The 27713-nt window shown below is 45.4% G+C and overlaps 1 protein-coding gene across 4 annotated transcripts in view; it reads right to left on the bottom strand.

The window, feature by feature from the left end:
- Positions 1 to 27713, bottom strand: part of LOC134933485 (core histone macro-H2A.1) — a 107846-nt gene that overhangs the window by 5383 nt on the left and 74750 nt on the right. For all 4 annotated transcript variants that reach the window (XM_063928722.1, XM_063928724.1, XM_063928723.1 and 1 more), the window contains exons 7-8: positions 24072 to 24161; positions 10132 to 10306 (exon numbers count right to left, since the gene is read on the bottom strand). In XM_063928722.1, the coding sequence (XP_063784792.1) occupies positions 10132 to 10306; positions 24072 to 24161 (265 nt within the window). The remainder of the gene's footprint in view (positions 1 to 10131; positions 10307 to 24071; positions 24162 to 27713) is intronic.

The raw sequence follows: 27713 nt of genomic DNA, 5'->3' as shown, positions 1-27713 counted from the left end.
AGATACCTTCACCCTTAGTGCAGATAAACGCAGTTCTCCATCCCACCCCGTCTGTAAATTAACAGAAAACGGGTAACTTGAAAGATGATGTCGGAAACTTCCGAGCTTCACACCCACCTATATAGGCACACCAAATTTTGCAATAATGAGCTGCCGTAAGCGGCTTCCTAGCTCGTAACATGGTTGGTATAACCAATACTGTAATGCCCTCGTAACATGGTTGGTATAACCAATATTGTAATGCCCTATGTCTTTTCTTAAGAAGGCGGTCTGAACCACCACCCCGTCAACCGCAGCCGCGGTACATAGGTAAATAGGGGTAAAAGAACGGTCCCTGTTGTAACAGGTTGGACGTATTATGAGCGGGCAAAGATCGTGTGTGAGTATTCCTTGGAGATTCGAGAAGCAAGCTCTCCGAACCCCATGAGATATCACTATTATGACTGTGACGTAACTGTCTTATGATCCGTTTTAGCAACGGAGAGAGCAGCGGAAAACGGTGGAGCCAGATACACGAGGCTGTATGACCACACGAATGTGAGAGCCTCCCCCGCCACTGCCCTTGTGATCTGTCGTTCTGTACACATACTGAGCGTTTGTAATTGTGGCGAGATGCCATCATGTACACCTGAGGGTAACCACCCCTGTGGATCCACATGTGAAACACCTTGGATTTAATGCCCAGTTTCCTGGAAGAAAATTCCGACGGGTGAAATCATCTGTCTAACAGATGTCCACTCCCGGAATGAACCCCGTCGACAACATCACCTAATGGTGTTCTGGGCAATTGAGGATTCGAGCTACCTTTCGCATTACCATGCGGTTTCTCGGTCCTCCCTGGTTGTTGTGTATGCAACTCCCGTTGCGTTGTCTGACTGTACTTGGACAGACTGAAAGCGAAGCATGTAGTGCATTGTAAATTGCACGGAGTTCCAGGACATTTATAGACAGCAATCTGTCTTGATCCGTTTTAGAACCCCTGTCGCTGACCTTTTTAACTACAACTCCTCAACCTGTGAGACTCTTGTCCAGAGTATATACACCCTCGGCCCCCTGTGGGAAACGCGAGTGAAACCCGGGGAACTAAAGCGCTTTGAAAACACATCATTGTTCCTAATAGGCGAATACACCAATATACCGCTAGTGTGCGTGGCTTTTGCACTAATTGTACTAGATGGTATATTTGTTCTTCCTGGTGTAGTAGGTAAATTTCTTTGATTTACCGTATTTATAATCATACCTAGGAATTGAAGTCATTCAGACGGAATTAGATGCGATTGTTTTTGAACTTGACCTGCCACCGTGGTGTACGTTAGTAGCGCAAGTAAGAGGAACCTCTGTTGAGACAGAGTTCTTATGATCAGATCGTGTAAGTATGGAACGATTGTCACCGCCAGGGCTCTGAGATGAGCCATCATCACCAACATCACTTTGGTGAATACCAGAGGCGTTGATAAGAGGCCAAACGGTAGAACCTAAAAATGGTTAATGGGTGTGGCGTATTGCAACACGCATTGTGAAGATCAAGCGCAATCATGCAATTTTGTGGCTCCAAATATGCAAGTACTAACTGGTAGTAAGTGACTTGCTGATTGAGACTGCGACGGAGCCCTTCGGCTTCGTTACCCCAAACAGAGGGGAATAAATAACCCTGACTCTGTTGGTGTACCAGGTCTGGAAATAAAACAGCTGCAACCAGCAGAGACTGAATGGCCACCTGCCAAAACGCCTAGTTTCGTCCGACAGAGGCAGTATTTTAAACTGTAAAATAAGAATTTACTTACCGATAATTCTATTTCTCGGAGTCCGTAGTGGATGCTGGGGTTCCTGAAAGGACCATGGGGAATAGCGGCTCCGCAGGAGACAGGGCACAAAAAGTAAAGCTTTAGGATCAGGTGGTGTGCACTGGCTCCTCCCCCTATGACCCTCCTCCAAGCCTCAGTTAGGATACTGTGCCCGGACGAGCGTACACAATAAGGAAGGATTTTGAATCCCGGGTAAGACTCATACCAGCCACACCAATCACACTGTACAACCTGTGATCTGAACCCAGTTAACAGTATGATAACAGCGGAGCCTCTGAAAAGATGGCTCACAACAATAATAACCCGATTTTTGTAACTATGTACAAGTATTGCAGATAATCCGCACTTGGGATGGGCGCCCAGCATCCACTACGGACTACGAGAAATAGAATTATCGGTAAGTAAATTCTTATTTTCTCTATCGTCCTAGTGGATGCTGGGGTTCCTGAAAGGACCATGGGGATTATACCAAAGCTCCCAAACGGGCGGGAGAGTGCGGATGACTCTGCAGCACCGAATGAGAGAACTCCAGGTCCTCCTTAGCCAGGGTATCAAATTTGTAGGATTTTACAAACGTGTTTGCCCCTGACTAAGTAGCCGCTCGGCAAAGTTGTAAAGCCGAGACCCCTCGGGCAGCCGCCCAAGATGAGCCCACCTTCCTTGTGGAATGGGCATTTACATATTTTGGCTGTGGCAGGCCTGCCACAGAATGTGCAAGCTGAATTGTATTACACATCCAACTAGCAATAGTCTGCTTAGAAGCAAGAGCACCCAGTTTGTTGGGTGCATACAGGATAACAGCAAGTCAGTTTTCCTGACTCCAGCCGTTCTGGAACCTATATTTTCAGGGCCCTGACAACATCTAGCAACTTGGAGTCCTCCAAGTCCCTAGTAGGCGCAAGGCACCACAATAAGCTGGTTCAGGTGAAACACTGACACCACCTTAGGGAGAGAACTGGGGACGAGTCCGCAGCTCTGCCCTGTCCGAATGGACAAACAGATATGGGCTTTTTTGAGAAAAAAACCACCAATTTGACACTCGCCTGGCCCAGGCCAGGGCCAAGAGCATGGTCACTTTTCATGTGAGATGCTTCAAATCCACAGATTTGACTGGTTTTAAACCAATGTGATTTGAGGAATCCCAGAACTACGTTGAGATCCCACAGTGCCACTGGAGGCACAAAAGGGGGTTGTATATGCAATACTCCCTTGACAAACTTCTGGACTTCAGGAACTGAAGCCAATTCTTTCTGGAAGAAAATCGACAGGGCCGAAATTTGAACCTTAATGGACCCCAATTTGAGGCCCATAGACACTCCTGTTTGCAGGAAATGCAGGAATCGACCGAGTTGAAATTTCTTCGTGGGGCCGTCCTGGCCTCACACCACGCAACATATTTTCGCCACATGTGGTGATAATGTTGTGCGGTCACCTCCTTCCTGGCTTTGACCAGGGTAGGAATTACCTCTTCCGGAATGCCTTTTTCCCTTAGGATCCGGCGTTCCACCGCCATGCCGTCAAACGCAGCTGCGGTAAGTCTTGGAACAGACATGGTACTTGCTGAAGCAAGTCCCTTCTTAGCGGCAGAGGCCATAAGTCCTCTGTGAGCATCTCTTGAAGTTCCGGGTACCAAGTCCTTCTTGGCCAATCCGGAGCCATGAGTATAGTTCTTACTCCTCTACGTCTTATAATTCTCAGTACCTTAGGTATGAGAAGCAGAGGAGGGAACACATACACCGACTGGTACACCCACGGTGTTACCAGAACGTCCACAGCTATTGCCTGAGGGTCTCTTGACCTGGCGCAATACCTGTCCCGTTTTTTGTTCAGACGGGACGCCATCATGTCCACCTTTGGTATTTCCCAACGGTTCACAATCATGTGGAAAAACTTCCCGATGAAGTTTCCACTCTCCCGGGTGGAGGTCGTGCCTGCTGAGGAAGTCTGCTTCCCAGTTTCCATTCCCGGAATGAAACACTGCTGACAGTGCTATCACATGATTTTCCGCCCAGCGAAAAGTCCTTGCAGTTTTTGCCATTGCCCTCCTGCTTCTTGTGCCGCCCTGTCTGTTTACGTGGGCGACTGCCGTGATGTTTTTCCCACTGGATCAATACCGGCTGACCTTGAAGCAGAGGTCTTGCTAAGCTTAGAGCATTATAAAATTACCCTTAGCTCCAGTATATTTATGTGGAGAAAAGTCTCCAGACTTGATCACACTCCCTGGAAATTTTTTCCTTGTGTGACTGCTCCCCAGCCTCTCGGGCTGGCCTCCGTGGTCACCAGCATCCAATCCTGAATGCCGAATCTGCGGCCCTCTAGAAGATGAGCACTCTGTAACCACCACAGGAGAGACACCCTTGTCCTTGGATATAGGGTTATCCGCTGATGCATCTGAAGATGCGATCCGGACCATTTGTCCAGCAGATCCCACTGAAAAGTTCTTGCGTGAAATCTGCCGAATGGAATTGCTTCGTAGGAAGCCACCATTTTTACCAGGACCCTTGTGCAATGATGCACTGACACTTTTCCTGGTTTTAGGAGGTTCCTGACTAGCTCGGATAACTCCCTGGCTTTCTCTTCCGGGAGAAACACCTTTTTCTGGACTGTGTCCAGAATCATCCCTAGGCACAGCAGACGTGTCGTCGGGATCAGCTGCGATTTTGGAATATTTAGAATCCACCCGTGCTGTTGTAGCAGTATCCGAGATAGTGCTACTCCGACCTCCAACTGTTCCCTGGACTTTGCCCTTATCAGGAGATCGTCCAAGTAAGGGATAATTAAGACGCCTTTTCTTCGAAGAAGAATCATCATTTCGGCCATTACCTTGGTAAAGACCCGGGGTGCCGTGGACAATCCAAACGGCAGCGTCTGAAACTGATAGTGACAGTTCTGTACCACGAACCTGAAGTACCCTTAGTGAGAAGGGCAAATTTGGGACATGGAGGTAAGCATCCCTGATGTCCCGGGACACTATATAGTCCCCTTCTTCCTGGTTCGTTATCACTGCTCTGAGTGACTCCATCTTGATTTGAACCTTTGTAAGTGTTCAAATTTTTTAGATTTAGAATAGGTCTCACCTAGCCTTCTGGCTTCAGTACCACAATATAGTGTGGAATAATACCCCTTTCCTTGTTGTAGGAGGGGTAATTTGATTATCACCTGCTGGGAATACAGCTTGTGAATTGTTTCCCATACTGCCTCCTTGTCGGAGGGAGACCTTGGTAAAGCAGACTTCAGGAGCCTGCGAGGGGGAAACGTCTCGACATTCCAATCTGTACCCCTGGGATACTACTTGTAGGATCCAGGGGTCCTGTACGGTCCCAGCGTCATGCTGAGAGCTTGGCAGAAGCGGTGGAAGGCTTCTGTTCCTGGGAATGGGCTGCCTGCTGCAGTCTTCTTCCCTTTCCTCTATCCCTGGGCAGATATGACTCTTATAGGGACGAAAGGACTGAGGCTGAAAAGACGGTGTCTTTTTCTGCAGAGATGTGACTTAGGGTAAAAACGGTGGATTTTCCAGCAGTTGCCGTGGCCACCAGGTCCGATGGACCGACCCCAAATAACTCCTCTTCCTTTATACGGCAATACACCTTTGTGCCATTTGGAATCTGCATCACCTGACCACTGTCGTGTCCATAAACATCTTCTGGCAGATATGGACATCGCACTTACTCTTGATGCCAGAGTGCAAATATCCCTCTGTGCATCTCGTATATATAGAAATGCATCCTTTAAATGCTCTATAGTCAATAAAATACTGTCCCTGTCAAGGGTATCAATATTTTTAGTCAGGGAATCCGACCAAGCCACCCCAGCTCTGCACATCCAGGCTGAGGCGATCGCTGGTCGCAGTATAACACCAGTATGTGTGTATATACTTTTTATGATATTTTCCAGCCTCCTGTCAGCTGGCTCCTTGAGGACGGCCCTATCTATAGACGGTACCGCCACTTGTTTTGATAAGCGTGTGAGCGCCTTATCCACCCTAAGGGGTGTTTCCCACCGCGCCCTAACTTCTGGCGGGAAAGGGTATACCGCCAATAATTTTCTATCGGGGGGAACCCACGCATCATCACACACTTCATTTAATTTATCTGATTCAGGAAAAACTACAGGTAGTTTTTTCACATCCCACATAATACCCTCTTTTGTGGTACTTGTAGTATCAGAAATATGTAACACCTCCTTCATTGCCCTTAACAAGTAACGTGTGGCCCTAAAGGGAAATACGTTTGTTTCTTCACCGTCGACACTGAAATCAGTGTCCGTGTCTGTGTCTGTCGACCGACTGAGGTAAAAGGACGTTTTAACGCCCCTGACGGTGTTTGAGACGCCTGGACAGGTACTAATTTGTTTGCCAGCCGTCTCATGTCGCCAACCGACCTTGCAGCGTGTTGACATTATCACGTAATTCCATAAATAAGCCATCCATTCCGGTGTCGACTCCCTAGAGAGTGACATCACCATTACAGGCAATTTGCTCCGCCTCCTCACCAACATCGTCCTCATACATGTCGACACACACGTACCGACATATAGCACACACACACAGGGAATGCTCTGATAGAGGACAGGACCCCACTAGCCCCTTGGGGAGACAGAGGGAGAGTTTGCCAGCACACACCAAAGCGCTATATTTTACAGGGATAGCCTTATAATAAGTGCTCCCTTATAGCTGCTTTTATAAAATCACAATTTCGCCAAATTTTGCCCCCCCTCTCTTGATTTAACCCTGTTTCTGCAGTGCAGTGCAGGGGAGAGCCTGGGAGCCTTCCTGACCAGCGGAACTGTGTGAGGAAATGGCGCTGTGTGCTGAGGAGATAGGCCCCGCCCCCTTTTCGGCGGGCTCGTCTCCCGCTTAAAAATGGATTCTGGCAGGGGTTAAATATCTCCATATAGCCCCGGAGGCTATATGTGAGGTATTTTTTGCCAAAAAAAGGATTTTCATTGCTGCCCAGGGCGCCCCCCCCCAGCGCCCTGCACCCTCAGTGACTGCCGTGTGAAGTGTGCTGAGAGCAATGGCGCACAGCTGCAGTGCTGTGCGCTACCTTAAGAAGACTGAGGAGTCTTCTGCCGCCGATTCTGGACCTTCTTCTCTTTTCAGCATCTGCAAGGGGGCCGGCGGCGAGGCTCCGGTGACCATCCAGGCTGTACCTGTGATCGTCCCTCTGGAGCTAATGTCCAGTAGCCAAAGAAGCCAATCCATCCTGCACGCAGGTGAGTTCACTTCTTCTCCCCTAAGTCCCTCGATGCAGTGATCCTGTTGCCAGCAGGACTCACTGAAAATAATAAACCTAAGCTAAACTTTTCTAAGCAGCTCTTTAGGAGAGCCACCTAGATTGCACCCTTCTCGGCCGGGCACAAAAACCTAACTGAGGCTTGGAGGAGGGTCATAGGGGGAGGAGCCAGTGCACACCACCTGATCCTAAAGCTTTACTTTTTGTGCCCTGTCTCCTGCGGAGCCGCTATTCCCCATGGTCCTTTCAGGAACCCCAGCATCCACTAGGACGATAGAGAAATAGCGGATACATCCATGAGTAGATGTTTGGAAACCCGGCAAATGTCACGTGTAAAGGCGCGCTTCCACAATTGGAAATTCTATATGGCCTGAGAGGCCGTTAAGCCACTGGCTTGTTGACTTTAGCACCTTGGCGTTACCAGTCGTGACTGTTTTTGTACCACAGCCTTGAAAAGACTGAAGTCTAAAGGGATTAAACGTCGGGCCAAAGTATTTTCGTTTTGATACCGGAGGCCTGAATATTAAATTTAGGACCAAACAACTTCTGGCCTTGTTTTGGTGAAACTAGCGACGATGAAAAGCAAGAATCGAGGTAACAGGTGTCAGCAGAAGCTTTACAGAGATACTCTGCAGCTTTTTATTAACAGTGATCGTCATTGTTTCCATACATAGAGCGTCTAGTAACCCAAATTTGTTTGTCACAGACGAATTCACCAATGACGGATTGTCCCATTTAGATGTGGAAAACGGGTAAATAGGGTTAAATGTTAGTCAGATATTCTAAATAATAACTCATTGAAGATCTGTTGTTTATGAAAATCGACAGACTAGATGTTAAAGTCTACTTAGTCTCTGTAACAATTGAGACACTGACTTACTGGTTATTAGCAATGTATGTTGTCAAAACACCCCACTATCTGACTGCTGGTCTAATGTACCCTTCTCACTTGTAGTATCGTTGTGAGAATTGACATAAAATTGTCAGATTAAATTATAAAACCAGTTAAATTAACACCTTGGTACCCAAAGGGAAAATTGGACCTTTGGAAATACTGAGACTCCTTTGTTAGAGCTGGCGGAGTGAACTCCGATATTACCGCTCCATCGAGCGGAGTTATGTTTAACATAGGATCTAGGACTGACACGGCTTACGGAGTGGAACCGTACAAACCAACAGAATTTGTGGTAGATTTATGTACAGACATTGTAGTAAACCTTATATGTAGTCTGTGTTGGAGGCTTACCCCACAGACAGACACCCCAATAGCCAAAGTAACAGACACTTGCACTAATTAGTAAAATGTTTACTTAAGGTGCGTAATATATATATATATATATATATATATATATATATATATGGCTAAATACAGTTTACATGGGCCTATGTGAAACCTGAACCAAATTTCCCACTAACACCCCTGCGCCTCCGGTGGCGTAGAGATGTAGTGTAGGAATGTTCTGGAATTATCCCTGGAAGAAACAGGAAAACATGATTAAAAATGGCCCCCATGCCATGCTTACATTGAAACTCATAGGAGAAGTTACAATACCTGCTGCCACTGAGAATCACAGTCTAGTATACACTGATAAAAACACAGTCTAGTATACACTGACATGCAGGTTACAATACAATCACAGACAGGTCATATTTAACATAAGCTCTGGCTGCAGTTATTATGTATTAATATCTTCTATAGATAATCTGTTATTATTAATAACTTATATAGATAATATAGATATATATAGACTCAACAGCCTATTACTTGTATCATTTGGCAGCTGCAGCCACGCAGTAATCTGCCAGATCTCCCACTCCCTCCCCCTTCCCTGTACTCCCTGTAGCGCTGTGTCTCAGCGGGGAGCCGGGAAGCTTATTGCAGGGAGGCGAAGAACCCAGAGCAGCAGTGATCGGCTGGCCGGAGCGCGGCGTCGCTAGGCAAGCTGCGCGGGCCTGTTTGTCCGTCTCACTGAACACACGGATTGAAGTTCTGTGCGGCGGGTCTCCCTGTGTGAGCACCGCTGGCGGCCGTGGCGGGCGGCGTGCGGGAGGAAGAAGCGCCTGTTGGGGGACGGAGCGTGGAGCGTCTGAGCGGCAGACAGGGCACTGGCGTTACAGCGGTCGCTTTACCCACGGACCCCACACAGCGGGACGGCAGCCTGCGCTGACCGTCCCGTTTCCCCAGCATACCTTTTGCAGAAAGGTCTGCGACACTTCCTTCATGCTGCGACGGGCTTCTGTCTGAAAGCTCTGTCCAGCTTCTCAGATCATGGCTGCGACGGGGCTTCTATGTGTAAGCTCCGTCCAGCTGTTCAGATCATGGCTGCGACGGGGCTTCTATGTGTAAGCTCTGTCCAGCTGTTCAGATGATGGCTGCGACGGGGCTTCTATTTGTAAGCTCCGTCCAGCTCTTCAGTCATCTCCAGTCATGGCTGCGACGGGGCTTCTATGTGTAAGCTCCGTCCAGCTCTTCAGTCATCTCGTCATGTCTCCAGCTTGCAGGAGACAGTGGGCTGCCTGTGGCTGTGAGGGTGCTCTTTGTGAGGACCAACACGCCATGCGCTGCCTTGCAGCGGCACCATCCCGGACCCATGTTTTTATAGAAACTGGGAAGGGAAGTGTAAAAATTAAAAATGAAAAAGTAAAAATGAAAAATTAATAAAAATCTTCCACAAAGTGTGGGAACTCCCACAAGCCGTTGTTAGTGCTTTGAGCACGGAAAAAACACTGAGGTCGTACACTGAGGTACTCTGGGATATGGAGGGGTGGAGAGTTCTAAATTTAAATATTCAGTGCCTTTGTTTCTGCGAAGCCATCCATATCCCAAGAGTACTCCAGTGACCCCTAGTGGATGAAAAAGAAAATTCATTTCCAGTGGAAAGCCTCCTTGTGCGTGCGGTTTCTGATTAATGATTGGGAGGTGCAGAGATTGGTTTAGGACTGAACTGAGCAATGTGCTGCCCTTTTGGAGGACGGAGGGCAGAACTATATCAGGTTGCCCATCACTGTCCTACATCAATGCCACATTCACTCCGGTCCAGTCTAACACTGAATGTGACTGGCAGCAGTTATTCCAATGACATATTACCCACCTTCCACTGCCGATCGAAGGGAAAGCAATGGATTTGATTTTCTTCTCATCGGCCAGAGCCAGGCAGTTCTTTACCGTCTTCTCCAGCAGTTCTTCACACTTGTCAGAACCCCAGCTGGGGCTGTTGCAGTGAATGACAAACTTTGCTGGCAATCCATGGCCCGAACTCACTGCGGCTAATCACAACACGGAAACAAACAAATCTGTGTCAGAAAGCGCAACCTTTAACCTTGCTATACTACCTCACGGGCGTTCCGGGAGCATTTTACTATCTAGGAGGAGTTATTAACTATATCAGAGTTCCTTGGATCCATAACTCTATTCCATATACTGTATATAGACAAACTGCACAAAATATCTATTTCTCAACAGAAGTGTATATTGCCATAATACTATAAATACTCTTATCCAATAAGCAATATTTACAAATACCATTTAAAAAAATGTAAAGTGCGTTCAAAATATTTAAACAAGGTATTTGTATAATGGGGGCCTTTCCTATGGCACACACATGGAAACTCCATCTCTAACCTGATGGACGCTAGATGTGATACAACGCGCTATAAGCCCTTGCATTTGTAACATTGCTATCTGGATGGCGTGTGATCGATATGATACAGTAGTTAGTTGGGTTCAGAATAGGAGCGATGTATCTAGCCTTGGAAAGAGATAAAGGGCTAGATCAGGGGAAGCCAACCCTGGTCCTCGAGAGCTACCAACAGTTCACATTTTCCAGGTCTCCTCACAGAATCACAAGTGAAGTAATTAGCTCCAATTGCTGATCTTTTAAAATGTGTCAGTTAGTAATGACTACACCTGTGCACCTGCTAGCTGAGCTGGAAAATGTGACCTGTTGGTAGCTCTTGAGGACCAGGGTTGGCTACCACTGGGCTAGATGCATCATCTCTTGGAAAGTGATAAAATGGAGAGTGAAAAAGTACCAGCCAATCAGGTCCTAACTGCCATGTCACAGGCTGTGTTTGAAAATTGACAGTTGGGAGCGGATTGGCTGGTACTTTTTTACTCTCCATTTCATCACTTTCCAAGTGATGATGCATCTGGCCCTTAGTACTATCCAATCAGCTTCTAACTAATTTTTCAAGCACAGCCTTTAACGCGGCAGTTAGGAGCTGAATGGTTGGTACTTTACCTCACTCCACTTTATCGCTCTCCAAGGCATGATGAAACATCTCCCCCAATGTGAGCTGCTGCTAAGTTCTCAGACTTAAGCCCTCCAGTGTGAGGTACTAAAGAATATCCTGATACTTCTGAAGGAACACCACCAGACAGATAAAAGCTATAACCTAACTCCTGAGAAGGATAAGTAAAACACAGTAGACACCTCTTATACTCAGGAGCCAATCTAATTTTTTAACATCATTAAAGTACATACTGTATAATATATACATTTTACATGTAAGTCAATTTAGACATGAAGATACCATTTAATTCAGACAGTTTTAGTATTTAAAAAAAAAAAATGTCTTCATCTTTTCACTCCATTTCCACCTGGGACACTGTCTAACCGCAGTGATATGATTATGAACAGACGAGGAAGGACATGGGTTTAGCAGCCTTTAGCAGGGAGGTGGCTCCACTACACTATCATATGGAGGTCATGGAGAATGTTACAGTGGGGCTGATTGTGAGACGCACGCAAAGTGTCTGTAGCTGCGGGAAGCGTCAGGAGCCTGACTTACTACCTTATGCTAATGCTAGTATCCGTCCAACTAATGCTAGCGGAAACCAGTGCTGCCCTTTGATTTTGCACCGCCCGTGGCAATCATCACAATTATTATTGGCACTTGCTAGGTGGACCCGTGCTAGGTGCAGGAGATCCGTCAGAAACAGGCTTCCCTTCCCCACAGGGGCATTTTAAGAGAGGAGGAGGCCCATATTCAGCCTCCTCCGTTGGGGCCCCCTCCTCTCTGCCCGGAGTGCTGTAGAGTCTGAGCGCTAGAGGGCTCACACTCTACTGCGCATGCGCAGATCTCCGGGAAAATGGTGCGGCAGCCATTTTCCCTGAGATTTCTCTACTGCGCATGCGCAGAACTCAGTGAAAATGGCCGTTGAGCCATTTTCATGGAGTTCTAATAGCGCTGCGGATGCCGGCGCTGGACTTCGGAGGGGTGAGTATTTTAAAAATGGGTGCAGTGTGTGCGGTGGGGGCCCCCTCTGGACTCAGGGGCCCGCGTGCACCGCACACACTGCACCCATTATAGAAACGCCAGTGCTTCCCCACATGTAACACTCAGAATAGCACAGAACTTTTCATAGATGTCCATGAAATGCCCCTATGTCAGAGCGGTTCTGTGTGATCGCTTTGTCGTTACCCAGGTTACGAAGCAAAGCGCTGAATGAGCCAGAAAGACTGAATGAGCCAAGTTGGGTCTTACTCAGAATAGGGTGGACATATACGCTAAGATGCGCAAATTCACTTCTGTTCGTGCACTGTATACAAAAGACTCGCCACTGGCGTCCCTGAAGAGAGATCATTGCTCTAAAGTGCCGATCATTTACAATGCAAAACCATGATTGCCACTTTGAAAAGTCAGAGATCGGCCGGCATCCCGCCCCTCTGGACCCTATTACATACGGTATGCCCCTACGAGTTTGTTTGTCTGATTTTAACACACTATGGGGCAGATGTATTAACCTGGAGAAGGCATAAGGAAGTGATAAACCAGTGATATGTGCAAGGTGATAAAGGCGGCAGCCAATCAGATCCTAACTGTTAATTTACATATTGGAGCTGATTGGCTGGTGCCCTTATCACCTTGCACATATCACTGGTTTATAACTTCCTTATGCCTTCTCCAGGTTAATACAGCTGCCCCAGTGAATCTAAAAAAGAGATCTACATTAAAGCCATCCCTTTATAACCACTGTCTATTTTCCCCTTTCTTTTATCGATACACGTTCCATAAAGAATACAGAGCCTGAGTTGCACAGAACAGCGTATTAGCGATGATTACCTACACATGGCGGATTTCACTAGTCACAAGATCCATTCACACACTGCAAATAAGGTACCAGCGGCTACAAAGAAGCCTCGGACTTATCGGAGTGTGACAGATGTTCTTAAAGGTTTCTTGGTGGAAGAATAATATAAAATGATCAGCTTCGACAATCAACAATGTATTTTACACAGTGATACAGCGTATCGAAAATGATTGTATGGCTTAAATGCCCTTTAGCCTGCATAAATCTTTAGCTTATCATTTATGCATCATTACTCTTAGGGAGTAATCTATCCTACATTCACAAGCACAGATGTAGTAGACTTATTACAGACTTGCAGAGATCAGCAGTGAAATATCTCAGCAAACGCGGCTATAAAGTATCATGGAAGCAGCCGTACTCACGGCTACACTACGCTGTTCCGTGTCACAATACATCTGCAGCTGTAACGTTAAACAGACCAAGACACTGCTGTGCATTAATATTGCAATATGTGCAAGTAATTGAAAGCCAGTGTTTTTCAGATCAACATCTTTCAAGAGGTGACTAGAAGCCCCCAAAAAAACCCTGCTTTAATTTGGTATGAACACATTCGTTCCCTCTGTGTTATTACTTTTCTCTTCGCTCCGCAGACATAAAAGGGCCATCGTCAAGGACCGAGAGTGAAAACCAAGGTCACCTATAAATTTCACAAGAGTACGGGAAGTACCAAGAACAATCGTGCACTTGGGCGTTGCTCCCGAACATATTGAAGAAGTTGAGCTCTGGACATTTCCAATTTGTCCTAATTTATGTTCCACTGTTTCAATTTGGCATATGGAGAATGCTTCATAAATTCAGGAGAAATCTAATAAAACAACCTGACATTCCTGCAATCAGATGGCGGATTATATGCAAAATGTGGCCGGATTGGCAAGTTAAGTGTTTCACCTTAGCACTGCAACTTTTACTCTAGAATTAGAATGTAACCAGGGTGTACGTCTAGGGAGTTTTGATGTACTTAAAAAAAAAAAAAGAAAAAAAAGAAAGTGCACACATTTGGTGAACTTTACAGGTTAACACCGAGGGCTAGCGGCTTACAGAGAAAAAAGCCATTATCACAACTGTAAAATGATTTGGTTTAAAAGGTGCACGTGTAATCCATTGCGCGAAAGTGGTTTTCAACTTTATTCAAGAACTTTAACAAGTCCCCTTTCTTCCCAATAACAGTACTTGTTATATTGTGGGACTCGTTCATGTTTCCTGAGACCTCTACCGTTCACTCTATTTACAGTAACAGATTGCTGCCACTGACGTATAGCCGGGACCTCTAGCAACTACTATTGACGCTACTATACTTCTTGATAGTAGAAGATATAACGGGGTATATTTACTAATCACCAGGTTGTCTACGCTGCTGTTCATCGACAGATTTAAAACAGCAATAGAAATAAATATTAAATCAGTCTGGCTTTGCACTAACTTCTGTTGCCGTTTTAAGGGGTCTATTCATGAAGCAGCGAAAACAGTAGAGAAAAGGATCAGTGGAGAAGTTGTCCATGGCAACCAATCAGCTTTGAAGGAAGCTTTTATCAAGTACACTCTATGGGGTCTATTCATGAAGCAATGAAACAAGTGAAGTGAGCCTGTGGAGAAGTTGCCCATGGCAACCAATCAGCTGCTCCGTACAATTGTATAGTATGCAAATTATAAATGTTACTTCAATGCCGATTGGTTGCCATGGGCAACTTCTCCACTGGCTCACTTCTCCACACTTTTCACTGCTTCATGAATAGACCCCTCAAAAATGTACGGGAGATGCTGATTGGTTACCATGGGTAACTTCTCTACTGGTATGTTTCTCCACTGTTTTCACTGCTTCATGAATAGACCCCTAATAACATTTTTCAAAGCCGCTTTGATAGCCTGTTGGCTAGTAAACAGACCCCACAGAGAGGAAGCTCTGAATTAAAGACTTTGCGCTTCTGTGTCGGATTTTCCCTGTTACGGAGAGAAGTAGAAAAATGTACATTTGAAACAAATGTAATGTATTTTGAAGCCATTAAAAAAATGGTTTCAAAAATGCGTTTTACAGTGGAAAACGCTGCACTCCATTTGATTATCGATTCAGGGCCTAATTCATGTTTGTACTAGAGATGTGCACCGTAAATTTTTCGGGTTTTGTGTTTTGGTTTTGGATGCGGACGCGTTTTGGCAAAACCTCCCTGAAAATTTTTTGTGTGTGTTTTGGATTCGAGTGTTTTTTTTTTCAAAAACCCCTCAAAAACAGCTTAAATCATAGAATTTGGGGGTAATTTTGATCCTATAGTATTATTAACCTCAATAATCATAATTTCCACTAATTTTCAGTTTATTCTGAACACCTCACACCTCACAATATTATTTTTAGTCCTAAAATTTGCACCGAGGTCGCTGGATGACTAAGCTAAGCGACACAAGTGGCCGACACAAACACCTGGCCCATCTAGGAGTGGCACTGCAGTGTCAGACAGGATGGCACTTCAAAAAAATAGTCCCCAAACGGCACATGATGCAAAGAAAAGAGAAAAAGAGGTGCACTGTGGTCGCTGGACGGCTAAGCTAAGCGACACAAACACCTCAATATCACAGGAATTATTCATTCTAATCAATGGTATTATTGGTCAAAATCACTGGAAGAAAATGACAAAATCACAGGAATTATTCGTTCTAATCAATGGTATTATTGGTCAAAATCACTGGAATCATTTGGCAAGATCACTGTAATTAATAATTATAAATCACTGATATTAATTGGTAAAATCTCGCTATCGCCTGCCTAGTGAAGTGGAATCTAGATGGGATTTTGTACCGGGGACACAATAACTTCATCAATTGTCTAAATCCCAATGCACTAATGGCAGAAAACGGGCGCACATCTAACAGCGCACTGATTATACTGAGAACTGATTATACTGATCAATCACTGATTATACTGAGCACTGATTTTATTGAGCACTGATGATACTACGGAGAACTGACACTGAGCAGCGAGAACAGCACTGGACTATTGTACTGTAGTATACTGGTCACCACAATGCTGCACTGTACTACTATATACTGGTCACCACAATGCTGCACTGTACTACTATATACTGCTCACAACAATGCCGCACAGATATGGATACTTGAAGTGACACGGAGCTGCAAGATACAGCAATGGCCTACTGTACTGTACAACTATATACCGTTGGTCACCAAAATGCTGCACTGTACTACTATATATACTGCTCACAAAAATGCAGCACAGATATGGAATGGATACTTGCAGTGAGACAGAGCTGCAAGATACAGCAATGGCCTACTGTACTGTACAACTATATACTGTTGGTCACCAAAATGCAGCACACTGAGCACAGATATTTGCAGCACACTGAGCACAGATATGGAGCTTTTCAGGCAGAGAACGTAGCCACGTCCTCTCCGTTCAATCTCCAATGCACGAGTGAAAATGGCGGCGACGCACGGCTCTTTATACAGAATACGAATCTCGCGAGAATCCGACAGCGGGATGATGACGTTCGGGCTCGCTCGGGTTAACCGAGCAAGGCGGGAAGATCCGAGGCTGCCTCGGAACCGTGTAAAATAGGTGAAATTCGGGGGGGTTCGGATATCGACGTACCGAACACGCTCATCTCTAGTTTGTTTTCACTTGCCGATTATCACGCAACAGACAATTATCACGCAAAGGACTCATTTTTGGCAGACTGAGCATGTGCTGCAATCACAATGCGCATGCGCGAAGGAGACGATGCGATCCCGCTAGCAATGAGGATTGCATGGGAAAGTGAATGACAGGAAGTGATCTTTTGGAGGTGGTAACGGGGAGTTTATGAGGAGTGGTTAACAAAACGCAGCGTGTCATGCCCGTTTTCGGGGGTGGGCGTGTATGTGCTGATGGCTATGAGCTTGTGCAAAACATGGCGCATGTGTCGTTACTGTTATGTCCAGTCTGCATAGCCATAGCCCGACTCTTAGCCTCCATGTTCGTCATTCTTACGTATAGGCCACGAATGTGTACACCACTGCAAGTGAGTTTGCAATGGATCCGGTGGGTGTCTATTTTGATTTCAGGGCGGCAGCTTCACTTGCTAACATTGGGGGTGATTCAAACCTGATCGTAGATGTGCGAAAAAACGCAAATCTACGATAATTTTCTTTGACATGCGTGGGGATGCCCAGCACTGCCCCCCCCCCAGACATGCAAAAGCATCACACAGCGGCGATGCTTTTGCATGTTTAGAGTAGCGCTCTGCCAACGCAGCCTTAGCAGACGGCTATCCGCCATGTGTTTGGTCGCATCGACTGGCAGGAACTTTCCGGACATGCCTCCGTTGCCCATACTGCACCGCTTAAACGGAGCGTTGACACCCACAAAAGGCGGCGTCAATGCCCAGTTACCGGCCCCCTACAGGTCAGAACGCAGTTTAGGACCTTGCACATGTGCGTACCGGCGGGAGGTGCAAAGATTGCTACCTAGTGATTTTTGCATATCAGCAACTGGGTCTGAATTAGACCCATTAGCAGTTCCATAGCCTAGAAAATTGCAATTGCATCTGCGTGCAGACATGAATACGGCCCTCAACCACTTACAACGCACCTTGTATTTATTTGTACATTGTGCGCATACTGTTAGGAAATCTCAGAATATATTTTTAACCTACAGGACTCAAATTACATGTACAGGTCTGCTAATAATATGGTTTAAAATGAAAAAAGCCAGAAAATCGTATTGAATAATGGCCCTCATTCCGAGTTGTTCGCTCGGTATTTTTCATCGCATCGCAGTGAAAATCCGCTTAGTACGCATGCGCAATGTTCGCACTGCGACTGCGCCAAGTAACTTTACTATGAAGAAAGTATTTTTACTCACGGCTTTTTCTTCGCTCCGGCGATCGTAATGTGATTGACAGGAAATGGGTGTTACTGGGCGGATACACGGCGTTTCAGGGGCGTGTGGCTGAAAACGCTACCGTTTCCGGAAAAAACGCAGGAGTGGCCGGGGAAACGGTGGGAGTGCCTGGGCGAACGCTGGGTGTGTTTGTGACGTCAACCAGGAACGACAAGCACTGAAATGATCGCACAGGCAGAGTAAGTCTGGAGCTACTCTGAAACTGCTAACTCGTTTGTAATCGCAATATTGCGCGTACGTCGGTCGCAATTTTAAGAAGCTAAGATTCACTCCCAGTAGGCGGCGGCTTAGCGTGTGTAACTCTGCTACATTCGCCTTGCGAGCGAACAACTCGGAATGAGGGCCAATGTCTATAATGTACATCGGAAACGAGGGCCTGTGTGTGGGCTGGCCAATACATTTAATGTTGTACAAATGCACCTATTTAACTTCTGTGTATATAAGACACTAGGGGGCTGATTCAGTCCTGCACACAGTCCACAATCAGTCATAAGTGAGCGATGGACTATGCATGCACCGGGGCACAGTATGCATGTTCTGTGATGTCACTGCGACCCCAGCTGCAGTGCCCTGGACGTTCCGCAGCCTGAAGACAGGCTGCAGGCTTTTGGAAGAGGAGATAGGGTCCAACTCACAAAGCAGAGGCTTAGCGTTTTGTTTGTGTGTTGGGTCCAGTGACTGCATCTTCTTACGCAGAATTACCAGCCTCGGCAGCGAAGATGTGGCAGCCATTTTGAGCAACCTTTAGGGTTTCTTTGATGGGCAATGCTGCAACTGCAACTGGTAATTGCGACGGTGATCCAATGCTATGTCTTCGGACGCAGGCACCAGGTCTGAGATGCATTTTAATACAAGATGCCTCCTGCAGGATTAGCATCTTTTCAGACAGCTGCTGCATCCAAAGACAAAGCTGCTGTGCTTTCTGTGTCCACCTCTGACATAAAGGGTAATTTGACGAATGCATGAAATGACAATGGGAATATGCAACGCTTTCGTACTGGGACAAATGCACCTAGTCATGTGACTACCCAGTCTCGGCTTTGTTGGACATGCTTTTGTATGGAGGTCCTGTGCAATCATTTTTGGGACTGGCGTTTGTCATAATACAGGGGATGCCATCTAAAGGTGGGTACAAACTAGGCGATGAGCTCTATGAGCGACGTCGCCTAGTTTGTTCCCTTCCCTGCCGAGGCGGTCGGCGGTAGTGAGTACACACTGAGCGATATGATGACCATATCGCTCAGTGATGTCACGCCACGGCTGGGCAGTGCATGCAGTTTGTGGACAACAGTCCAAATTGAGCTGCATGCACGGCCGACAGTGAGGGTCATTAACGCCCCAGCGGGGCCGCACGTCGCTCGGCGGCGGCATACACACTGGCAAATTATAGTAAACGACGTTGCTCAGGAAGGGCAAAATGAATGTGTACCCACCTTTAGGTCAAAACCACTTTGAAGTCTTCCGGACTTGTGGCACAGCCTTACGTTTTTGTCTACAATACTTCTTGGGGTATTTATGAAATACATACCAAATGACTATATTGACCATAAGCAGACATCAGGATACTTTGGGGGAGATGTGTCAAGACTCCTATAAAGAGCACAGAGGACATGTGGAGAAGTTGCCTATAGCAACCAATCATACCCGCCACCTAAAAGGGTCCACAATACCAGACACTTCTGCAGCTTGCCATCAGACACTAAACAGGGAAGGCTCCCCTAAATACATAGGGCATTATTTATTAAGATGGGAGTTCTATCTGAGATGGGATGTTGCCCATGGCAACCAATCAGATTCTACTTCTCATTTATCTAGCACCTTCTAGAAGATAATACCTGGAATCTGACTGGTTGCTATGGGCAACATCCCAACATCTTAAATAGAACTCCCATCTTAGTATATTTACCCCGCAGGCTCCAACCTTTGTTGCTTTTTTGCCTGTCAACCTCAAAGCTGATTTCTAAGGGTGATGCAAGTAAAGTAGATCTACCACACAATGCGCTGAGCTCTGTATTGTCAAATAATACGCTTTTTGTTTACACAGGTCCGTTAGAGGTCACGTGTCTCCTCAGTTTAACTGGGAAATTTGGTAATGCCATGGTTCTGTGCAAGATGGTGGCACCAATATTCATGGTGGGGACGGATATCTTTATCACACTGATGGCTGGTCAGTGCTCTTACTGTAGCTACATGCGGGCCTACTTCTCCCCTCAACACCCAAGAGGATGGATTCTCTATAAACAGATGGTGAAATAATGAGTTACTATAAGACTTAACCATTGAATGGACAACGGCATATCCGCATGTTAGTAGAAATGGCTACCGATTCCATTTTATGTTGTACTGTTTGCACACGTTTATTGTATGTGCTTTCCTGTAGCCATTACGGCCTGATTCAGAGTAGTACGCCAGTGGTGATTGGTCGATGTTTTAAGCAGCGTTTGAGACGCTGGGCAGGCACGGACGTGATGCTGACAGCGGCTGTGTCTAAAGACGCAGAACCGCTTACACAGGATGCCATGTCAGATGAAGAAACGGTGCATCCCATAGGCCTGGTGTAAATTTCAACGCAGTGAGACAGCTCTGTGCCGCTTCCAGTGGGCGTCTTAGTAGCAGAGTGAGCCAGGTCAGTACTCTAGGCCCTACGAGTACTAACATGTTGGATTTGTACAGTGGTGACTGGCGGTTAGTCCACACAAGAGGCAATTTAACCAGGTAGACTAGAGGTGGCTTGGACACAGTGTTAAATAAACTAGAATGTAATAGAGTAATGCAGACTGGAGCAATTAAGTATGCTGGGCTTTGTAGTGTGCCGGGAGCTAGAGTGGTGTTCACCATGGTGGTCGGTGGCTCTATGCTCCACTATACAAGCGGTGGTGGTATAGGGTAGCTAGGGTACCTGAGGGGGCCTTATATGGCAGAGATCCAACCAGATTACATGTACCCCCAACCAGATTACATGTACCCCCAACCAGATTACATCTATCCCCAACCAGATTACATGTACCCCTAACCAGATTACATGTACCCACGTAATTTGATATCACAGTCTAGTTTGAATATTGCACAAATCTCAAAATATATAGGGTGAAATGTACTAAAATGAAAATGTGGCCAAATATCCAAATAACGCCGGTATGTACCCAATAAGTGGCGGGATGAAATGCATCTGAAATGCGATGCGTAGTACATCCCGCCCAATTCAATCTAATGTTGCAAGTGATGTCTACAGAATCGTACTACGGGGGAGATTTATGAAACCTTCTGAAGAGGACAATTAGAGGTGTTGCCCAGAGCAACCAATCAGATTTTAGCCATCATATATATAGTACATTTTATAAAATAACAGCGAGAATCTGATTGGTTGCTATGAGTAACACCCATGGTTGCCCTGGCCCGCTGGGCAAACTCCCAGTGGGCCTTACTGCCCAAGGGACCACCCCCTCCTGTAGGTATCAGGTTCCAGACTATGCACTTAATTTATACATTATACTGCACAGTACTATGGTGTGTTTTCTAATCTGGTACAATATCATGCATGCACTAGCAGTATTTACTATATATTTATAAAGGGTTCCAGAACATGCACTCAATAATGAGAACAGTGCATCCAGAAAGTATTCACAGCGCTTCACTTTTTCCACATTTTGTTATGTTACAGCCTTAATCCAAACTGGAATAAATAATTTTTTTCCCTCAAAATTCTACACACAATACCCCATAATGATATATAAAAAATTTTTTTGAGATGTTTGCAAATTTATTAAAAATAAAAAACAAAAATCACATGTACATAAGTATTCACAGCCTTTGCTCAATACTTTGTTGATGCACCTTTGACAGCAATTACAGCCTCACGTCTATTTGAAAATTATGCCACAAGCTTGGCACACCTATCTTTGGGCAGTTTCACCCATTCCTCTTTGCAGCACCTTTCAAGATCCATCGGGTTGGATGGGAAGTGTCGGTGCACAGCCATTTTCAGATCTCTCCAGAGATGATCAATCGGATTCAAGTCTGGGCTCTGGCTGGGCCACCCAAGGAGATTCACAGAGTTGTCCTGAAGCCACTCCTTTCATATCTTAGCTGTGTGCTTAGGGTTGTTGTCCTGCTGAAAGACGAACCGTCGAGGTCAAGAGCGCTCTGGAGCAGGTTTTCATCCAGGATGTCTCTGTACATTGCTGCATTCATCTTTCCCACTATCCTGACTAGTCTCCCAGTTCCTGCCGCTGAAAAACATCCCCACAGCATGTTGCTGCCACCACCATGCTTCACTGTAGGGATGGTATTGGCCTGGTTTCCTCCAGACATGACGCCTGCCATTCACGCCAAAGAGTACAATCTTTGTCTCATCAGACCAGAGAACAGAGAATTTTGTTTCTCATGGTCTGAGAGTCCTTCAGGTGCATTTTGGCAAACTCCAGGTGGGCTGCTATGTGCTTTTTACTAAAGAGTGGCTTCTGTCTGGCCACTCTACCATACAGGCCTGATTGGTAGATTGCTGCAGAGATGGTTGTCTTTCTGGACATGCTGTAGCTCTGACAGAGTGATCATCGGGTTCTTGGTCACCTCCCTGACTAGGGCCCTTCTCCCCCGATCACTCAGTTTAGATGGAATAGTCCTGTGGTTTCCAACTTCTTCCATTTCCGGATGATGGAGGCCACTGTGCTCATTGGGACCTTCAAAGCAGCAGATATTTTTCTGTACCCTTCTCCAGATTTGTTTGTCGAGACAATCCTGTCTCGGAGGTCTGCAGACAATTCCTTTGACTTCGTGCTTTGTTTGTGCTCAGATATGCACTGTCAAGTGTGGGACCTTATATAGACAAGTGTGTGCCTTTCCAAATCATGTCCAATCAACTGAATTTACCACAGGTGGACTCCAATTAAGCTGTAGTAACATCACAAGGATGGTTCGTGGAAACAGGATGCACATGAGCACAATTTTGAGCTTCATGGCAAAGGCTGTGAATACTTATGTACATGTAATTACTTAGTTTTTTATTTTTAATAAATTAGCAAAAATCTCAAAAAAAACTTATTTCACGTTGTCATTATGGAGTATTGTGTTAGTATTTTGAGGGGAAAAAATAATTTATTCCATTTTGGAAAAAGGCTGTAACAAAACAAAATGTGGAAAAAGTGAAGCGCTGTGAATACTTTCCGGATGCACTGTAGCCAGGCCACAGTGGTAGCTGGCCACACCCCTTATAGAGGCTGGTCGCACCCCTATTCATGGGCCCCCACCACTACATTTCCTTGGTGGACACTTCATTCCCCAGTCTGACAATGGTAATACCTCCACCTGCCTTCTTGAGAAAGTTTGATAAATCAGTCTCTTGTACTAGGTAGTTGCTGTGTAACAGTCTCCCTACAGTTAAACTAATTTAATTTCTGATCTTTCAGCTGTTACTCAGAGCTAACGATATTTGATTCAAATGGTGGACACCATTTGTCTATGCGCATCGCTCTTCCTGTATCTCTAATAGAAGGCTCTGCTAGTCTCTGAGGCCTAAAATGGTTTATTGCATTAGATTGCACTTACCTAAATAATACAGTTACTTCTAATGAATTCTAACTAAGGAACTGGGTCCATGCAATTATGTATACTTGCCTTTGCATGCTGGGTGACATTATCAGCTAGGAAATTAAGCTATACGTGTAAACGGGAAGCAGTTAGCTTTCCAACGGAAGTGGTTCCCAGCGGTCAATATACCGGCACCCCGATCATCCTGACAGCGGGGGAGGGGAGTGCGCTAGTTAGGTTTAGGCAGCAGAAGGGGGGTTAGGGTACGGGGCCGGGAGGGTTAGGGATCGGGGATGGGAGGTTAGGTTTAGGCACCTAGGAGGAGAGGTAAGGGATAGGCATCAAGCGGGGAGGGTTAGGTTTAGGCAGCGGAGAATGGAGGGTTAGGGTTAGGCACTACCCGGGAGGGTTAGGCACCCACAATGGCTGTCGGGATTCTGATGGATGGTATGCCACTGACGGTATTCTGACCGCCAGCATCCCGTGCTTCGACAAATCATACTGAACCCCTGTAAAACACTTACCTCCAGCTACATCTAATGGGCCATTCTTTTTCTTCAGCTCAATAACCGCCTCGATGAACTCTTTCCCACCTTTCTTCTCTAAGGCATTGCCTAAATGAAAATAATATATTTATTACAAACGTATATATTACTAACTCACCTTCTAAACACCTTCTCATTCACCCCATATTTCTTCAAACTTCAAAATAAAATCAGAGCCGTCAGGTCATTTTTGTTTCCCACAACTATATGGATGATTTTGTTAACGGAATTTGCCCCCACAGTGGGTTTTCACAGGAAAGGCACCCAAAAAATGATTTATTTGGGAATTAATGCAGAATCACCGTCGATCCATCTGTGAATCAGCAACAAACTGCATGTTAAAAATCCCCATCTCCCCGATCCCAATCATTTCTTGCTCTAAATTAGTGAATCAAGGATTTCCAACATGTTGCATTTCCCTGATCCCCGACCCGGGCTTTGGGAGGCTAGGGAACCCGGGCTTTGGGAAGCTAGGGAACCCAGGCATTGGGAGGCTAGGGAACCCGGGCTTTGGGAGGCTAGGGAACCCAGGCATTGGGAGACTAGGGAACCCAGGCATTGGGAGGCTAGGGAACCCAGGCATTGGGAGACTAGGGAACCCAGGCATTGGGAGGCTAGGGAACCCATGCATTGGGAGGCTAGGGAACCCATGCATTGGGAGGCTAGGGAACCCGGGCTTTGGGAGCCTAGGGAACCCAGGCATTGGGAGGCTAGGGAACCCAGGCATTGGGAGGCTAGGGAACCCAGGCATTGGGAGGCTAGGGAACCCGGGCTTTGGGAGGCTAGGGAACCCAGGCATTGGGAGGCTAGGGAATTGCCCTGATACTCCCTTAAGGCTGGTAATGCAATCAACCCAGAACAAAAAAGTGATAATTTATAGATAGCATAAATTAAGCTACCAATATTTAACTAGGTTTCATCTTTAATTATTTGTGATCCTTAATTATCGGAACAAATATATAGTACTTAGTATATAGACATAGTACACGTTATGCCAAATTTACAGCGGTACAGTAAGCACTATGTATGGGGGAATGAACCCTATACTGTGACTATAGGGATTGTAATAATTTATATAGTGGGTGCATTATTAATTAGAATTCACCAGTCTCATTAATGAAGACTAAAATGATGACATCGGGAATCACCAATTAACAACGACATCAGAATTTACATTATACTTATATCAGCTTCAATCACACCGCACACACTGCACTCATTTCTCCTATACTCACCTTTCCGGAGTCCATCGCTGACCGTGTGTGGGCCCCCTCCTCTCCCGTAGCCATCGCGCCGCTGCTAGCGCACTGACCACTTGGGACTAACACAGTGCCAGAGTCTACAGCGCATGCGCAGGACTCCGAAAAAATGGTGCGGCGGCCATTTTTAGGAGTCTTGCGCATGCGTTAAAGACTCTGCCACTGTGCTCTACAGCGCTCAGAGCGCTAGCAGCAGCGCGACGGCTACGGGAGAGGAGGGGGCCCACACACGGAGTCTGCACATGGGTTCCCTCCTCTCTAGAGACGCCCCTGTGTACACCTGATGTAAATCAGGAGTACCATATTTTAAAAGACAACCTGGAGTCCAGCACAAAGTCAATTGGAAAGGGACTTAAATTGTAGTGTGCAATAGGGATTGTCTAACTCCTTAGAAACTGGTAGTATTTCTAATTAATTTTGAATGGATGACATCATTGAGCAAAAAGTGATGATATCGATAGGCAATCTTCATAAAGATAAAAACTATAATGGGAAAACAAAAATACTTGCGTGGCTTAGATTGTATTTTGTCGCTCAAACCTCTAACATTATTTCACATCAAAGTTCAAATTAGTAAGCTGGAAAACATGACACTGCATAAACAACATTCTTGGATTTCTGTGGATAATGAGCCCAGAATTATCACTACCGGGAACAGTTTAAAATGATTAGACATTTTCAATATACAAAACTACAAAAAGCTGAACCATAGAATCAGTAATGAATAAAACGTGCATAGAATAATTAGTATAAGATCCATTAGCTCTTTTGCGAAACGCGTGATGCTGATAATCGAGTACTAGGCAGAGCAGTTATCCGAGAATGAAGTTCATGTTAATGCAATAAGCCAGTGGTTCTCAACCTCGGTCCTCAAGAACCCCCAACAGTTCATGTTTTCCAGGTCTCCTCACAGGATTGCAAGTGAAATAATTTGCTCCATCTGTGGGTCTTTTATAATGTGTCAGTGAGTAATGAATACACCTGTTCAACTGCTAGGTGACCTGGAAAACATGAACTGTTGGGGGTACTTGAGGACAGAGGTTGCAATAAGCCATTAAAAATTATAGATTTAGTTTCTGTACAGGCACATTGTAAGAGACAAATGACAAAATGATTGAAACAAAAAGGAAAGAATCACTGAACGTGAAACGCGTTGATTGAATCACTGAACGTGAAACGCGTTGGTTATCTTAAGTCCAAATCATGAACAAATGTACAAACCATGCATGTTAATTACTGCCAAATAGGTAACAAAAGGCTGTTTATACTACCATTCATAACCTCTGATGGAAACCAATAAACTCATCTATCTGCTAGACAGTAGACACAGATCACCGCATTAATTCCAAGCAGTATTTATTTTTTACCAGCGCTCTTATTTTCATTCTACATAACTGGGAACTGCAACGGTGTCTCACTCAGAAAGCCAATGGCTTGCAACTTGCGGAGTAGAAGTACAAGTAGATCGTTTGTGTTGAATTAGGCAATGATCCCTTTTACTGAAACTGCCCTTAAAAATGCAAGAAGATTAATCTAGTGTGAAGAAGTTATATACAGGTTGAGTATCCCATATCCAAATATTCCGAAATACGGAATATTCCGAATTACAGACTTTTTTGTGTGAGAGTGAGATAGTGAAACCTTTGTTTTTTGATGGCTCAATGTACACAAACTATGTTTAATACACAAAGTTATTAAAAATATTGTATTAAATGACCTTCAGGCTGTGTGTATAAGGTGTATATGGAACATAAATGAATTGTGTGAATGTACACACACTTTGTTTAATGCACAAAGTTATAAAAAATATTAGCTACAATTACCTTCAGGCTGTGTGTATAAGGTGTATATGTAACATAAATGCATTCTGTGCTTAGATTTAGGTCCAATCACCATGATATCTCATTATAGTATGCAATTATTCCAAAATACGGAAAAATCCCATATCCAAAATACCTCTGGTCCCAAGCATTCTGGATAAGGGATACTCAACCTGTATTAGATAACTGGAACATGATGAACAGATAAATCAGATAAATTAGATGTCCCAACATACCTGAGTTAGCAGTTGCAGCATGATTTGCATCAGAATGGTGTGATACTCTGCAGAAGTGCTCGGAAACACCCCCAGTCTCTAACCTAATCAACACCACATAAATGCATCATGCTTTTGGTGCTGAATAAAGAACATTAAAGGGACATCATATCCCCCAACTGTTTCCGATTTGGGACAAAAATCCCTGTAAGCGGGAGGACAGAACTGCCCGCCTGAATCACGACTGACGATATCTCATTTTCTTTTACTTCCTGATGTGACAATAGCTGCAATTTCTGTATACTGGTCATTCCGAGTTGACTGCTC

The sequence above is a fragment of the Pseudophryne corroboree genome, chromosome 6 (genome assembly GCF_028390025.1).
Source record: "Pseudophryne corroboree isolate aPseCor3 chromosome 6, aPseCor3.hap2, whole genome shotgun sequence".
In the NCBI taxonomy this organism is placed as follows: Eukaryota; Metazoa; Chordata; class Amphibia; order Anura; family Myobatrachidae; genus Pseudophryne; species Pseudophryne corroboree.
This window is presented reverse-complemented; position numbering and strand designations above follow the sequence as displayed.